Below are 18,008 nucleotides of genomic sequence, written 5' to 3' on the forward strand. Positions count from 1 at the left end.
TAACAGCGTTTCATCACAATTACCACCATCAAAATATTGCAAGCGGGAGGCTTTTATACTGAAGAGGTGAATGTTGACAAAGAATACCACAATTCTGACGATGGAAGCTAAAGGTTGGGTTATTGAGACACCCACTGGACATCTGAGGTGTCTGTGTAGAGGAGAAGAGAGGACTGGCCGTACTGAGTGAGTTAATGATGATGGCCAGACACACCTTTTGAGAGCGAATCTCAATCTCGTTGCACCCTGTTTTTAATTCAGACAATGCAGTTTAAGGCGTTCTGCAAGACTAGTGAGGTGGGAGAGGGTACCCCTTTTACACTCAGTCCAGAATCAGGTTCTGTTTGTCTTTTGTTGGTAAAGAAACAGGTTCTCTGCTGTGGAGAGTGGACAGTCTCTTCTTAGCATTGAAATACATTTTCTCCAAATAAATCACACACACACACACACACATACACACACACACACAGATACACACTCACAAAGAGATACATACAAACACACAGATACACAAATACACACAAAGCACTCTTCCAAATATATTGTGTCAGCAGTTTTCATTCTTCCAAATATTATGTGTCAGATGTTTTCATTTGCACTTTCTTTGTATATGTTTTTCTTGTTCTTATTATCTAAACAGATAAGGTAGAGAAAGAAAAAGGAAGAGCAGGAAAGAAAGAGAGAACTCAGAACTCATAAATATTTTATTGTAGAAGGCCTTCGACCCATTACAATGTTGAGCACACACACACACCCCATCCCACACCCCTCCCCCCCCACCCCACACACTTGCGCGCGCGCAGACTCGATTTTGTAAAACCGGGCATGCAAACACATAAATCGAAAAATCAAAAAGGTAAATGCTTTCCATCGTGAGCAAGTGTGCTTAAACATGTACGTTCGTTGTTTTAAATGTATAAAAAAGAGTGAGAGAGAGAGAAAGAAATGGTAATAGAAATTTGATTTAGTATAGGTCAAGGGCTTTTCTAAAGAGACAGAGGGAAAGAGAGAGAGAGAGAGATGAGAGAAGAAAGAGAGAGAGAGAATGAGACAGACAGACAGGGAGAGACAGACAGAGAGACAGACTAGAAAAAAAAAGTTCCAGGTTTTACCTGAAAGACAAGTTCCACCTTGTCCATAGCTACCCCCATGAACTTGGCACTGACGTCAAATACTCCAGGATTTTCCGTCGCCGCAATTTCAAACAGAACGTTCTTGAACCTGGAAGACATAACACAGTTGTGATCCATTATTTTTGAGTGGAGTTTATTGTGTATAAATGTTTCTAACCCTACCATGTAGGCAGCCATAATCTGTTTTGGGGGTGTTTATGTTGGTTATGTTCATATTCTGTTTTGGGGGATGTTTATGGTGGTTACAATCTTGTTTCCATAAACCATCTAACGCTGACATGGATTACAGGATCTTTAATGTGTGCATTGATCTTCTTACGTAGACACATGAAAGGAGTTCAGGCACTAGCAGGTCTACACACACAATGACCTGGGAGGTATGAAAAATTCCACCTTTAACTCTCTCCGGACGAAGGAATGCTCACGCATTCCTACACAAAACATATTCGGATTCAGACGAAGGAATGGAATAGCATTCTCCAAAAGTAAAATTCCATCATGCGCTGTACATGTGATTTTGTGATTAGCCAAGCAAAGTGCGCTATTCTGGGTCACTCCACAATCGAACAGTATGATTGGTCAGCCAGGGATGTGTGGCCTGTCTCGCACACACGCTGACAAAGTCACTGACCAGTCGTCTGCTCGCGTGCCAGCCTGTTAGCAAAGCGGGCTCTTCTCAGAATGTTGTGAAGCGAACAAGGCAGTGACGGCAACGTTTTAGGGTTGCCAAAGTACTTGAAATGCTACAAACTGAAGGGTCGGACATTGAAGAGGTGGATGATGACGAAGAAGAAAGCGAATTTAATACAGAAAGTGAGCACGGGTATGGTGATTCGGGGTGAAAAATTGGCAGTATTTTCTACATATGGCAAAACTGTAAAAATAAGATGAGAAATTTGATTTTTTTATATGTAATATCTCAACACGTAATAAACCAGTTCTGAAAGTTTCATTTTCTTACACAGTATTTTGTATTTTTTGTAATTTTTTTCCAAACCCTTACAAATGGGCCGTCTGTGGGGAAAAGCATGGGAGAAAACTTGTCGTCCCGAGTGAGTTAATCCACAAGGTGCGCTGAAACGAGTGACTGAACTCGTGTAACTCTAGTGAGAGTCCAAGGGCTAACACACCCATCAAAGCTTTCTTACTGTCGTCAGGACCATTTCAGGACTGACAACATTGCACAATGGTCATGGGAACCATTTGCACAGACCCCAGGTTTTGACACAGCTGACAGAGCTGGAGTGATCTCCAGAGCAGCGCCCCAGTGATTCTTCACAGAGCTGATGGCAGAGGAGAACCATTTCAGCAATGACACTCCAGGATACCGAGGCAGAGCTGAAGCAGCAAGGGACCAACTGGACTGGAATGGCCAGAACAGCCCAGAACAGAGTGCGATGGCGAGGGGTCGTCGATGGCCTATGCTCCACCAGGAGCGATGGGCAAAATGAATGAATGACACTCCATTTTGAGGAGCTGCCTAAGAGAAAAAGATTCTGAAAGCCACAGGGCAGACTGTTTCCTGAAAATGAAACAGCATTCATCAAAATGCTGATTCTGTGCGCTGGTGGACAGATCTTTTGGATCTGAACTGGGCCACCTTAGCAGCACTAAGTTTGCACAGTGTTAAGACTCTTCCCTAAGTCTTTGGAATTGGCATAAATGTACAAAATTTCTTAACGCTAAGCAAACTCAATGCTACAGCCACCCTGTGTTTTGCACTGTACTCAAAACAACAACAAAAACACCAAAAAACCAAAAATTAATCACATTAAACACAAAACTCTGTCACAACACCCCCCCCCCCACCACACCCCCCAACTCCCTACCCACCCTCACCCCCCAAAAAACCACCGACCCGCATGGCAACACAGTTCATGACATATTTTCTTAACCATGGAGGATGCCAACCCATCTTTCACTCACTGGTTCTGAGGCAGACTTTCAATTTCCAGCACCACCCCCTTTTCATGCAGCTGTGCTGCATTGTAGTGAATTGACTTTCTGGCGTTCTGGTTGCCTTGACGACGATGGAAAAATCCGCTTTTCTTTGGCTTCCTGTCACAGAAAAGGGAGAACACTCTACTAAATAGAACTGAACAGTAGCATGGGAGCACAAAGGTGTCAAGTGTTCAATGATACACACACACAAATCACACAAAGATTAAAACAACTGTACACATCTTTTTCATGTCATGACAAAACAAATGGAAGACACATACACTATAAAAAAGAAAAAAAAAGAAAAAGAAAAAAGGAAATAAAAAATCCAGAAATACTGCCAATGAAAACCTTTCTTTAAGTTTAACTACAAAATCCCACGTCTCGACTACACACCACTGACAAACACATACAATAAAAAACAACAACAAAAAACGAAAAACCGGGTGAGTCGAAAACACAGAAATACTGTCACCATCAATGAAAACCTTTCTCTAAATCGGTCTGCAAATTCCCATGTCTTTAAAGTCCACACAACCTACAGACACATAAATCAAAAGAACAAAAACAACAACAACAACAACAAAAAACAGCAACAACCACCACCACCAACCCCCAAAAACAACAAAAGTAAACCAACAGGTGAATCAAAAATACAGAAACATGATCACCAGTCATCATGAAATCCTTTCTAGATGTCTAACCGCAAATTCACAGCATGCTTCCAAACTTCCACACCCATACTGACTTGCTCTTGTGCTGAAGGTTGTCGAGGCAGGTCTTGACGTACTGGTTGTAGTAGTCAATCTGTGACTCATAGAACGTCCGCTTTTCGTTCAGACTGTTCAGCGTGTTGCGCACACGCAGCAGCTCTCGCTTTCGGTTGTTGCGGTACCGATGCTGGTTGCGGATGTCCTGTTGAAGTTGGTCAGAAACTGGTGTGTTAAAGGACTACCACACAAAGATTGAACCTTTATAAAGTTTGAAGGGCTGTGGCATTAGTAAGTGAAAATCTTAACACTAAGAACAACAAAATTTTAAAACTATAGACAAAAAGGTCTCTTAAACAAACAAAAGTTTTGTCTTTTAACTTTTAAAATCCATTTTACAAGGTTTAAAAAGCTGGCAAAAACTTGAGTTTTATGAAAATATGCACAAAAGAAACAAATTCACTGAGAAATCTAATTCAGCTGACAACATACTTTGTTCTTCAGAATAAAAGCTGTACTGTAAAGTACTATGCATGGAAACACCTTGCTGTGATCTTAGGTAAACATTTCCAAAACTCTATGCACACTCTCCAAAAGAACATTTCATATGCATACACATCAAAATCAGAACAAAAAAACAACACATATTTGGCTATCAGGAGGCCACACACTAGAGGAGACCTTGCACTGCAACCGAGCCACTCTGTTGGTGCACAGCAGTGCCCATTTTCATTCAGCATACACAGGATATCCCATTCATACATCATGTATCAGAACTGAAGGACGCAGGGGGCCGAGTGGTTACGGTGCTAGATTCTCACCCAACACTCCTGGGGGTTGATCCCTGGTTTCAGTGCACCAGGCAGGTTAACTCTCTCCGGACGAAGGAATGCTCATGCATTCCTACACAAAACGGATTCGGATTCGGACGAAGGAATGGAATAGCATTCTTCGAAAGTAAAATTCCATCATGCGCTGTACACGCAAAGTGCGCTATTCTGGGTCACTCCACAATCGAACAGTATGATTGGTCAGCCTGGGATGTGTGGCCTGTTTCGCACACAAGCTGACAAAGTCACTGACCGGTCGTCTGCTCGCGTGCCAGCCTGTTAGCAAAGCAGGCTCTTCTCAGAATGTTGTGAAGCGAACAAGGCAGTGATGGCAACGTTTTAGGGTTGATGAAGTACTTGAAATGCTACAAACTGAAGGGTCGGACATTGAAGAGGTGGATGATGACGAAGAAAAAGCGAATTTAATGCAGAAAGCGAGCATGGGTATGGTGATTCGGGGTGGAAAATTGGCAGTATTTTCTACATATGGCAAAACTGTAAAAATAAGATGAGAAATTTGTTGTTTTTTTTATATGTAATAGCTCAACACATAATAAACCAGTTCTGAAAGTTTCATTTTCTTACACAGTATTTTGTATTTTTTGTAATTTTTTTCCAAACCCTTACAAATGGGCCGTCTGTGGGGAAAAGCAAGGGAGAAAACTTGTCATCCCGAGTGAGTTAAGGGTGGAGACTTTTCCCACCTCTTAAGGTCAACAAGTGTGCAGACCTGCTATAACCTGAACCCCTGTGTGCAAATGCATGGGGAAGGTCAAATACGCACGTTGAAGATCCTGTAATCCTTGTCAGCATTCAGTTTTGGAAACAACAACATGCTCAGCATGCGCACCCCTACTAATACACTGAAGGTGGGAGATAGAACCGATGAACACTGTAGAGGAGAGATAGAACTGATGAACACTGCAGAGGAGAGATAGAACTGATGAACACTGCAGAGGAGAGAGATAGAACTGATGAACACTGCAGAGGAGAGATAGAACTGATGAACACTGCAGAAGCAGGAGAGATAGAACCGATGAACACTGCAGAAGCAGGAGAGATAGAACTGATGAACACTGCAGAGGAGAGAGATAGAACTGATGAACACTGCAGAGGAGAGAGATAGAACTGATGAACACTGCAGAAGCAGGAGAGATAGAACCGATGAACACTGCAGAGGAGAGAGATAGAACTGATGAACACTGCAGAAGCAGGAGAGATAGAACTGATGAACACTGCAGAGGAGAGAGATAGAACTGATCAACACTGCAGAGGAGAGATAGAACTGATGAACACTGCAGAGGAGAGAGATAGAACCGATGAACACTGCAGAGGAGAGAGATAGAACTGATGAACACTGCAGAGGAGAGAGATAGAACTGATGAACACTGCAGAGGAGAGATAGAACCGATGAACACTGCAGAAGCAGGAGAGATAGAACCGATGAACACTGCAGAAGCAGGAGAGATAGACCCGATGAACACTGCAGAAGCAGGAGAGATAGAACCGATGAACACTGCAGAAGCAGGAGAGATAGAACTGATGAACACTGCAGAGGAGAGAGATAGAACTGATGAACACTGCAGAAGCAGGAGATAGATAGAACCGATGAACACTGCAGAAGCAGGAGAGATAGACCCGATGAACACTGCAGAAGCAGGAGAGATAGACCCGATGAACACTGCAGAAGCAGGAGAGATAGAACCGATGAACACTGCAGAAGCAGGAGAGATAGAACCGATGAACACTGCAGAGGAGAGATAGAACCGATGAACACTGCAGAAGCAGGAGAGATAGAACCGATGAACACTGCAGAGGAGAGATAGAACCGATGAACACTGCAGAGGAGAGATAGAACCGATGAACACTGCAGAAGCAGGAGAGATAGACCCGATGAACACTGCAGAAGCAGGAGAGATAGAACCGATGAACACTGCAGAAGCAGGAGAGACAGAACCGATGAACACTGCAGAAGCAGGAGAGATAGACCCGATGAACACTGCAGAAGCAGGAGAGACAGAACCGATGAACACTGCAGAGGAGAGATAGACCCGATGAACACTGCAGAGGAGAGACAGAACCGATGAACACTGCAGAAGCAGGAGAGATAGACCCGATGAACACTGCAGAAGCAGGAGAGATAGACCCGATGAACACTGCAGAAGCAGGAGAGATAGAACCGATGAACACTGCAGAGGAGAGATAGAACTGATGAACACTGCAGAAGCAGGAGAGATAGAACCGATGAACACTGCAGAAGCAGGAGAGATAGACCCGATGAACACTGCAGAAGCAGCATCCGAGGTGTACCAACCTGTACAATGGCGTTGATCAGTTCCTGGTAGTGGTCTTTGCGTGACACCATTCCCGCCAGCTCTAGCACCTGGAGGTTGTTGCGGATCTTCGTCTTCATTGTTTCCAATGGCAGTCTGTAACATAGCAACAAAGGTAGTCTGTAGTGGTTTCATTGTTTCTAAGGGCAGTCTGTAACATAGCAACAAAGGTAGTCTGTAGTGTTTTCATTGTTTCTAAGGGCAGTCTGTAACATAGCAACAAAGGTAGCCTGTAGTGTTTTCACTGTTTCTAAGGGCAGTCTGTAACATAGCAACAAAGGTAGTCTGCAGTATTTTAATTGCTTCTAAGGGCAGTCTGTAACAAAGCAACAAAGCTAGCCTGCAGTCATTAGACTAGGTCAAAATGTACACCCTATCCTTACATTTTCTTTTTAAAAATCTATATTTCCAATTCATCAATAGTATAACTAATGACTGTGGGGGCATTTCTTGTGCAGAATTTCCTGAGGGCAGGGATACTGTGTGTAACAGGGATGCAAAAGGCACAGAATGACACACCCATAACAGAGACTCATGTTGCATGGAAACACAAACACGAGTCAAAAACGCAAAGGATGCAAGAGTGGGGTTCAAAATCTGACTTACTGCATGACACAGGAACCTTTTCAACAGGCAGACACATGGACAGTCTAACACACACACACACACACCACACACAGCTCAAACTGGCACACACATAGACCCAAACACTGAGAGAAAAGTAACACAGACACAGAAAGCTCACCTTGTGTCCCCAACTATTGATGCGTGTCGCACAATCTTGGCCCCAGACTTCTCCGACTCGACCAGTTTCTTGTCCAGGATGTCTCTCTTCTTCACGACCGCCTGATGTTTCTCTTCCTGGTCACCACAACACGACACACAATGAAGTTTGCTCACTAACAGATACATGCATGATGCATTTACGCACACTAACACATGTGCATACACACCTTGCTGTCACAACATGACACACAATGAAAGTTTGCACACTGACACACACATGATGCACATATGCATATTGACACACATACACACACACATACATACATACACTGACACAAACACACCACTGCCTGATGTTTCTCTTCCTGGTCATTACAACACGACACACAAAGAAAGTTGTACACTGACACGCACACACGCATGATGCACATACACACACTAACACACACACCACATATACACAGTGACACATGCACACACGTATACACACACACACATAAACAGGCAAGAAAAGAAACACAGAAAGCTAACAAACAAGCAAGTCCAACATAGTTAACTGAATAAATAGAAGGGTATGTAAGCAACCAACCTGTGTACTGCTGCAAGGTTTCTCAAGGATGTCGGTCAGTCGATCACCAGGCTGACAAGCTATGACATCCACAATCATGCGCTTCGTCCTGAAACACATACCATGCACACATACAGTGCACTCCTTGCCTTTTGGTACTCCTTCTTTCTTTCTTTGTCGGCTGCCACTCCCACATTCACTTGTATCACGAGTGGGCTTAAACATGGATGACCATTTTTGCCCCCGCCCCTTAGGCAGTCATACTCCAATTTTGGGGGGGGATGGGGGGGGGGGGGGGGGGGGTATTTAATTCAGGCCATCTGTACTTTTTTCTTTTTTACATTCTATTCTATTTCTTTTTCTATGTGCTTCCTTATTTTTTATTTCATTTTTAGATGTATTCGCTTATATTGCTTATAAATGTAGAACGCTACCTTATGCAATAGAGTCTCTTTCCTGGATGACATAACGTACTGCCTAAATAGCTTTAATTTTAGGCTCTGGCAGTATAAAAATGTTAATAAATCATCTGGATGACGTAAGCAAATGGAACCTGAAGCGGCATGGGCTATAAAAAAAGACTAAGGCTGAATACAATCCATCCTCAAGTCATGAAGATAAAAGACAGCAAAACATACCAAAAAAATTTTTTTTTAATCATCTTCTGATTCATGGCAAAAATAACGCAGTACTTCATCAACTGTCTTCCACTGAATCTACATACTTTCCCTGCAGTACCTGATCATGAGTGACTTCATGTCGGCTTTGTCGTCAGTGTGAACCTCAACTCTGGCCGACAGGGTCATGGAGATTTCTGTCTTGGCCAGCTGAGCTCTCAGCGTCTCATTGGTGGCTTCATCCCCTGTCAACTCCGTGCCTGTTGAGGAGACAACAGCTGAGAGCTGTTTCTTTAATTCTCTGTATATAATTATATATATACTTAGAAAAAGGGCAATGAAAATCAAATAAATGTATGTGCCTGTGTGTTTTGTATGAAACAAAACATAGCTTAGAACTGTTTCTTTGATTCTATATATACTTAGAAAAAGGGGAATGAAAATGAATAAATGTGGGTGCCTGTGTGTTTTGTGTGAAAAGAAACATAGTGTAGAACTGTTTCTTTGATTCTATATGTATACTTAGAGAAAGGGGAAGAAAATGAATATATGTGTATGCCTGTGTGTTTTGTGTGAAAAGAAACATGGAGAAATAATAATACAAGACTAACTATAACTGAACAATTCAATGATGGTAGTCATTATAAACATTTACAAACTGGCTTTCATCAACATATATCATACTGCACACATATTTCAAAATACTAAACAGAGCTGAGGCAAAAGTATGTGTACAAACATGCCCATCAATATTCAGCAAATGAAACAACACAGTCTTCCCCAACAGGAACAGTTGAGAAGAAAATAAACACTCACGAACATCAAGAAATCTATATCAAAGACAAAACTATTTCAAAACCAGCACATAGTACCAGGGCTTTCCTCTTTTGTTCCTGAGCTACAAAAGGGCTTTTTGCATGCACACTCATGTTTAACCTGTCATCGAGGTAGCTGTAGTCTATTGTCTGAGGTGCTGAGGCTATGCTTGGTTTGGTGTGAAGAAAACTGCACCAATATTAACAAACCAATCTCAAAGACAACACAATCAATCTCAAAGACAACACAACCAATCTCAAAGACAACACCCCATTGCATCTGTCGTGCAGCAAAAGGAGTGCTGCAGTAAGGAGCTCGGTAAGTGGTGTCCTTTGAACGCTGAATCAGAACAGGCACTACTGAACACCACCAAAAGTGACTCAGCAGCAGTGCAGGGTCTCCTCTGGTGTGTGGCCTCCTGGCGACCTTACATCGATAGTTCCCTGTGGACTGCTGGTGCTGGGACAGCAAGGGGGGTGGGTGTGTATGGAGGACTCGAAATGAGTAGCATGGAAGTAATGTTGATGAAATGGTGCCAATGATGGGTAAGCATAAAAAAAAAGACAAAAAAAAGACAGGTGGGATGGGGAATGGTGAGTGCTGGGACAGCGAGATACTAGCACAGGTTTGGGGGGGAGATTGGTGGGTGTGTGTGAGTGTTGGACCCCATACCCAGCAGTTCGTCAATGGTGGGCACATCCCCCAGGTCCTCCAGCAGTTCATGCAGGGGGTCTTCGTGCTCCGGAGCAATGTTCTCCTGATGCTGCAGTAACAGCTGCAACACACCACCACCACCATAACCACCTGTCGTCATGCCAACCAACACTTGCTTCAAAGAGGCATCAATGCATGCACACTGATCCCTACACTATGTCTTACGAAAAAAAATAAAAGACAAAAGAAAACATAATGAAATGAAATGTCATCTTGTTGATATATACTGTGTTTAAATCTTGTAAATCAAAACTCCCTATCACTACCGAGCGCACTCTTTATAGATGTCATACTGATGATCATTATGATCTTAACTTAAAGATTCTTACAACATTCCTTGATACTAATCAATCATGGAGAATAACATCATGTTTGAATACAACTGAAAAAAAAAAGTGAGTCTATCAAAAAGACCCCCCCCCCCCCAAACCCCACAAAAAAACAACCCAAAGAAACAAAAACAACCAAACACACAGTGCATAATACCAAAACAATCCTTTGTTTCTGAACTGCAACTGTCACATTTGCCTGTACCCATTGCTTTTACCTGTATGATCTTTTTTTAGCCTTCTGTTCAAGCAGATACAGTCCATTTTGTGAGGTGCTTGGTACTTCGTAAAGAAAACTGCACTGGCACTGCCATGATGTGAAGAGTCATGTATCAAGTTTCACTCCACAGAACAACTTAGGCAGACAGATGGACAGCCCAGAACACTATCTCAACTCACAGAATATGAGTCAACAGACAGACCAGCCAGAGCCAAACTGTGAACTCACAGAATATGTGTTGATGATAGACCAGTCAGAGCCAAATTGTGAACTCACAGAATATGTGTTGATGATAGACCAGTCAGAGCCAAACTGTGAACTCACAGAATATGTGTTGATAGAAAGACCAGTCAGAGCCAAATTGTGAACTCACAGAATGGGTGTTGATAGAAAGACCAGTCAGAGCCAAATCGTGAACTCAGAGAATATGTGTTGATAGAAAGACCAGTCAGAGCCAAATTGTGAACTCACAGAATATGTGTTGATAGAAAGACCAGTCAGAGCCAAACTGAGAACTCACAGAATATGTGTTGATAGAAAGACCAGTCAGAGCCAAACTGAGAACTCACAGAATATGTGTTGATAGAAAGACCAGTCAGAGCCAAACTGAGAACTCACAGAATATGTGTTGATAGAAAGACCAGTCAGAGCCAAATTGTGAACTCAGAGAATGGGTGTTGATAGAAAGACCAGTCAGAGCCAAACTGAGAACTCACAGAATATGTGTTGATAGAAAGACCAGTCAGAGCCAAACTGAGAACTCACAGAATGGGTGTTGATAGAAAGACCAGTCAGAGCCAAATCGTGAACTCACAGAATATGTGTTGATAGAAAGACCAGTCAGAGCCAAACTGAGAACTCACAGAATATGTGTTGATAGAAAGACCAGTCAGAGCCAAATTGTGAACTCACAGAATGGGTGTTGATAGAAAGACCAGTCAGAGCCAAATCGTGAACTCAGAGAATATGTGTTGATAGAAAGACCAGTCAGAGCCAAATCGTGAACTCAGAGAATAGGTGTTGATAGAAAGACCAGTCAGAGCCAAATCGTGAACTCAGAGAATATGTGTTGATAATAGACCTGAACTACTATCTGAACTCAGAGAATGGGTGTTGATGATAGACCAGAACCACTATCTGAACTCAGAGAACGGGTGTCAACAGACCAGTCAGAGCCAAATTGTGAACTCACAGAATACATGTTGACAGACAGACAAGTCCCACTATCTGAACTCAGAGAATGGGTGTCAGAGCTAAAATGTGAACTCTGCGAATAGAAAGAGCAGCCAATGCCAAAGTGTGAACTCACAGAGTGGGTGTCGACGATCTCTGCCACAGAGATGTAGATGACGGGCTTTGTGATCATGACGAGGTCACTGTACTGGTCAACGTTGAAGCGGACTTCTGGCTCCTCCACATCACAGGCTTGCAAGCAGTATTTCCTGTCAAACAAGCAGGCATGATTTACTGTTCAGTACACGGCATTCCTTTTGTTACATACACCTGTAATAGCCAAACAGTTCAGGAAAAACTTGAGCTTTTTTTTTCTATCTCTGCAGCAACACACAAACGTGTGGCTCAGCTTAAGAACTAAAAATGCTGACAACCTCGCTTATTCCCTGTGTGTGTGTGTGTGTGTGTTGTGTGTATGTGTATGTGTGTGTGTGTGTGTTTGTGTGTGAGCATGAGTGTGTGTGTGTGTGTGTGTGTGAAAGTGTGTGTGAGTGTGAGTGTGTGAGTGTTCTGTCTCTGTATGCATGCATGCATGTGCGCACAATTCATTCAAATAATCTGACCACCTACCTAGGATTATGCGTCTCTAAAAAATAACAAACGCAAAGATTTGTAACTGAACTAATGTATGCATATTTTCATGCACATCTCCGTGTGCACATTCTATACACTGTTATACAGTACCATCTTCAAGTATCTACAAAGTTTATTTGATAGATTAGCAATTTATGCAAGGCAGGTAGATAGGTAGGTACGCAGGTAGGTAGGTAGGTAAGCAGCAATCTGGGGTGGACCGACAGCTGTAAGACCAAAGATTCACTCACTTGAACTTCTCATGAGCCTGTCTGATGTAGTCATTCATACTGGACAGGTAGGCGCTTTCTCCTCCAAACTGCAGCACACAGACAGGTACATTCTTGTCACTTCTTTCACAGGTAAACATTGCAATATCTCATCGTGAAAAATTTCATGTTTTAACACACACACACACATATATATATATATTTAAAAAAAAAAAAAAAAAAAAAAAATTTTTTATAGAATACTTGGTAATTCTTTATCATCTTTTCCGTTCAACAAAGTATCTATTTTATAAAAAAAACACAAAAAAAAACAACCTAAACAAAACAAGCATTGAATTACAAAGAAAGTTTCAGTTTCATTTTAAAAGAGGCGTCAAAGTGTGTGGACTGCTCCATACATGCTACACCACACTGGTTTGTCTCTGTACAATATTAAGTACTATATAATCACATTTACCATATAATCACATTTACTATCATCATTATCATCATCATTATGACAGAGTTGTTGTAGAAGTAGTGGTAGTGGTGGCTGTAGTAGAAGCAGTAGTAATAAACCCAATACGTTATAGGTCTGTCTGAGTGTATGTGTGCGTTCTTGAAATCTGATTGAACGACACAGGAAATGAATGACAAGTTCCCAACATCAGCCATCAGTTGGCTCTACTCAGCTAGGTAGGCTGTTGTGCAAATAACCCAGAGTTTGTAAAGTGTTTAGAGCTTGGTCTCTGACCGAGGACAGGCACTATATAAATATCCATATCATCATCAATATAACATGCTCCAAATATCATCTGTCTTCAGAACACAATCACAGACACACCAACCCCATCAATAATGACTACCCCACAGGCTATGCAGGATTTGAACACAAGCACCCACCCCTTTGTTGGACGCAGCAAACTGCAGGATCTTGGCAATGGACCCCAGGTTGCGTCGCTGGTCAGGAGACAGAGCTTTTTCCGCACCGATGTTGACAATGTCAAAGGCATCCGGCGCCACGATGGCTGAGTTGATATATCGGTAGTATAACAGGTTCCCAACAATCTGCAAAACAATTTTTTAGGCATTTACTTGGTTTTTTTTCTTTAATTCTTTCATTTTGATGTTTAATACAAACCTAAGGTGTATTCTCAAGGCCTCAGCATGCTGGGTTTATGTGAAGGTCAGGAATCAGCTTCCCTTTTTTTTCAGCACAGCAAATGGTATGGATGGTACACTATGAGAACTGTCGACAACTTGGATACAAATAGAGAATGTCAGGTTTGACTTCACTGACAACATGTACCAACAATGGAAATTTATCCAAAAATAGGCAAAAATTGCAAGAAACGAAGGAGAAGAAAAAAAGGTCAACAGTGACAGGTGACTGTAAGCACATCTATATGCACAAGTGACTCCCGTTCTATGAACTGACCAGCACTTGGTACAAGCAGCCCAGGACAACAAAACCTACACAAAATCAAGATCCAAGTCCTGAACAAATTGATCTTAATGACTCAAGCCAGTAGGCTGTTGAACTCAACTCCACCCAGTTCCAACAGCAACACACTGTTACAGGAAGAAAGAGAGGTAAATGGGTGGGTAGACAGAAGCCTGGTATTTGTGCTGTAAAATTCCAGCACCTCTGAAAAACGTTTAATACATTTTAGTCTAACTCCTTCAGTGTATGGTCTGTGCTGTTTCTGGACCGCATACACGAGTGCAGTTCCATTTTCTCCGTAGCCAAGTCATTCTTACTACAAGTCACTCTGAAACAATATGCAGAATCTTACAGTGAAACTGGACAGTCTCAGTGATGGGTGCAATAGCCAAGTGGTTAAAGCGTTGGACTGTCAATCTGAGGGTCCCGGGTTCGAATCACGGTGACGCCGCCTGGTGGGTAAAGGGTGGAGATTTTTACGATCTCCCAGGTCAACATACGTGCAGACTTGCCAGTGCCTGAACCCCTTCGTGTGCATATGCAAGCAGAAGATCAAATACGCACATTAAAGATCCTGTAATCCATGTAAGCGTTTGGTGGGTTATGGAAACAAGAACATACCCAGCATGCACACCCCCGAAAACGGAGTATGGCTGCCTACATGGCGGGGTAAAAACGGTCATACACGTAAAAACCCACTCGTGTGCATACGAGTGAACGTGGGAGTTGCAGCCCATGAACGCAGAAGAAGAAGAAGAAGGACAGTCTAAGTTAATAAGCAGCAAGTGAAGCGGTGAACAGATTGATGGTTTCATTGTTGGGGTCTGAAAAAAGGAAAGAAGAACATAGTTCACTAAAGTTCCCACCTTCAAGAAGATCATCCACTATTTCTTTGCCATTACCTTCAAGACCTCTTTCTCTGGAGCATCGGGGAACTTCTTCACCAAGGCAGCTCTCATCACTTTGGCCATGTAACGCATGCCATACCTGTGGAAAGAACACCAACTGTCTTATCAATTTGGCCATGTAACGCATGCCATACCTGTGGAAAGAACATCAATTGTCTCATCAATTTGGCCATGTAACACATCGCATACCTGTGGAAAGAACACCAACTGTCTTATCACTTTGGCCATGTAACGCATGCCATACCTGTGGAAAGAACACCAACTGTCTCATCACTTTGGCCATGTAACGCATGCCATACCTGTGGAAAGAACATCAACTGTCTCATCACTTTGGCCATGTAACGCATGCCATACCTGTGGAAAGAACACCAACTGTCTCATCACTTTGGCCATGTTACAAATGTTTGGCCCTGTAATGCATCCCATACCTGTGGAAAGAACACCAATTTGTCATCACTTTGGCCATATAACGCATGCCATACCTGTGGAAAGAACATCAACTGTCTCATCACTTTGGCCATGTAACACATCCCATACCTGGAACAAGAACACAACCTGTCTCATCAATTTGGCCATGTAACACATCACATACCTGGAACAAGAACACAACCTGTCTCATCAATTTGGCCATGTAACGCATCACATAACTGGAACAAGAACACAACCTGTCTCATCACTTTGGCCATGTAACACATCTAATACCTGTGGAAAGAACATCAACTGGCAATTCATCTGTTGATATAAACCAGTCAGCTGTATGTAAATAGAACATACTCTCTCTGATGAATCAATGGAAAGGGGAGAGAGAGAGAGAGAGAGAGAGAGAGAGAGAGAGAGAGAGAGAGAGAGAGAGAGAGAGAGAGAGAGAGAGAGAGAGAGAGAGAGGTTTCTCTTTAACTTTCTTGACAGTTTGAAGAATCGAACAAAGAAACACTAATTCTGAGCCACGAAATGGCAAACATCAAATGTGTCCATTTTCAGATCAAAATAATCAGTAATTATCTTACATCCCTGACTCTCATTGATTACAGTCTGACTTTTCCCCATCAGTGTTTAAAGTACAAGTTAACAAATGTTGAGGTTTTTTGAGTATTGAAATAATGAGGTATTTCATTAAATGTGACATTATCTAATTGCCTTTTTTCTCTCCATAAATGTACGCTGCTTTGTGAACTAGGCTACTTGACAGTTCAAACACTTGCATGACTATCTGTGAACGAGCAATAGCAAAAGAAGGTTTTTTATGAACTGAAAGTAGGAGGTATTTCAGTAACCATCACATTATTTAACTGCATTTTATCTCTCCATAAATGCATGCTGTCTTGTGAACTAGGCTACTTCACAGTTCAAACACATGCATGACCATCTGTGAAACGAGCAATAGCAAAAATAAGGTTTTTCAAGAATTGAAAGTATGAGGTATTTCATTAACTATCACATTAATCAACTGCATTTTATCTCTCCATAAATGCATGCTGTCTTGTGAACTATGCTACTTCACAATTCCAAAACACACATGACCATCTGTGAAACAAGCAATGGCAAAAAAAGTATTTTCAAGAATTGAAAGTATGAGGTATTTCAGTTTAACTATCACATTAATCAACTGCATTTTATCTCTCCATAAATGCATGCTGTCTTGTGAACTATGCTACTTCACAATTCCAAAACACACATGACCATCTGTGAAACAAGCAACAGCAATAAAAAGGTTTATCAAGAACTGAAAGTATTTCATTAAACGTCACATCATTTAATTTTCTAAATAATGTATGCTGCCTTGTGAACTACCCAAGTACACATTCAAACACATGCATGACCATCTGTGAAATGAGTGACAGCATAAAAACCAAAACCAAAACAAAAAATCAACCAAACAGGATGAGGAGAGATTGGAAAAGCTGAGAGAGAGTCAGACGTACGGAATCTTGTCGAGGGAGGTGAGGATCTTGAGCAGGAACTGGTCGGTGAGCCCCTGCAGCTGTTTGATGGACTCCTCTATTTGCTCCAACACCTCTGGGTGCTTCAGAGCCTGCTCCGTCGACACGTCGTACGGCAGTTCACTGGTCACACACACACACACACATGGCTCAGTGTTCAGAAAGGGGATAGCTACCTGCAGCAGACAGCTAACAGCCACTCTAAATGCTGCAGTGGTGCCTGCACCAATCACTTCTTTTTTATTTATTTCATTTTATTTTATTATACTAATGACTTCTACCATTCAGTTGCTGCAATAAAAAATGAATTTCCAAACTGGCCAAATTTTTGCTCAGTTTTTTCATCCTGTGGCATACCTCCCATCCAACGGCCTCATCCTAGTTTTTCACCCCACTGAACCCTGACTACTAGTGACAGGGGGAATGGCGGTCAAGGGCTTGAAATACCCATCTGTCCAGTTGTTTGGGACAACTCCTCTTCTTCTTCTGCATTCACTCGTATGCACATGAGTGGGCTTTTTTACGTGTATGACCGTTTTTACCCCGCCATGTAGGCAACCATACTCCGTTTTCGGGGGTGTGCATGGTGGGTATGTTCTTGTTTCCATAACCCACCGAACGCTGACATGGATTACAGGATCTTTAACGTGCGTATTTGATCTTCTGCTTTCATATACACACGAAGGGAGTTCAGGCACTAGCAGGTCTGCACATATGTTGACCTGGGAGATCGTAAAAATCTCCACCCTTTACCCACCAGGCGC

The 18,008-nt window shown here is 42.3% G+C and overlaps 1 protein-coding gene across 4 annotated transcripts in view; it reads right to left on the bottom strand.

The window, feature by feature from the left end:
* LOC143282139 (ras GTPase-activating-like protein IQGAP1) overlaps positions 1-18,008 on the bottom strand; it is a 122,922-nt gene that overhangs the window by 5,371 nt on the left and 99,543 nt on the right. For all 4 annotated transcript variants that reach the window (XM_076587674.1, XM_076587673.1, XM_076587672.1 and 1 more), the window contains 13 exons: positions 17,227-17,367; positions 15,299-15,383; positions 13,856-14,020; positions 12,995-13,062; positions 12,247-12,379; positions 10,347-10,449; positions 8,980-9,118; positions 8,263-8,350; positions 7,693-7,808; positions 6,929-7,043; positions 3,823-3,989; positions 3,060-3,191; positions 1,113-1,221 (listed from right to left, as the gene is read on the bottom strand). In XM_076587674.1, the coding sequence (XP_076443789.1) occupies positions 1,113-1,221; positions 3,060-3,191; positions 3,823-3,989; positions 6,929-7,043; positions 7,693-7,808; positions 8,263-8,350; positions 8,980-9,118; positions 10,347-10,449; positions 12,247-12,379; positions 12,995-13,062; positions 13,856-14,020; positions 15,299-15,383; positions 17,227-17,367 (1,561 nt within the window). The remainder of the gene's footprint in view (positions 1-1,112; positions 1,222-3,059; positions 3,192-3,822; positions 3,990-6,928; positions 7,044-7,692; positions 7,809-8,262; positions 8,351-8,979; positions 9,119-10,346; positions 10,450-12,246; positions 12,380-12,994; positions 13,063-13,855; positions 14,021-15,298; positions 15,384-17,226; positions 17,368-18,008) is intronic.

This window comes from Babylonia areolata, chromosome 5 (assembly GCF_041734735.1).
Source record: "Babylonia areolata isolate BAREFJ2019XMU chromosome 5, ASM4173473v1, whole genome shotgun sequence".
NCBI classification, from domain to species: domain Eukaryota; kingdom Metazoa; phylum Mollusca; class Gastropoda; order Neogastropoda; family Buccinidae; genus Babylonia; species Babylonia areolata.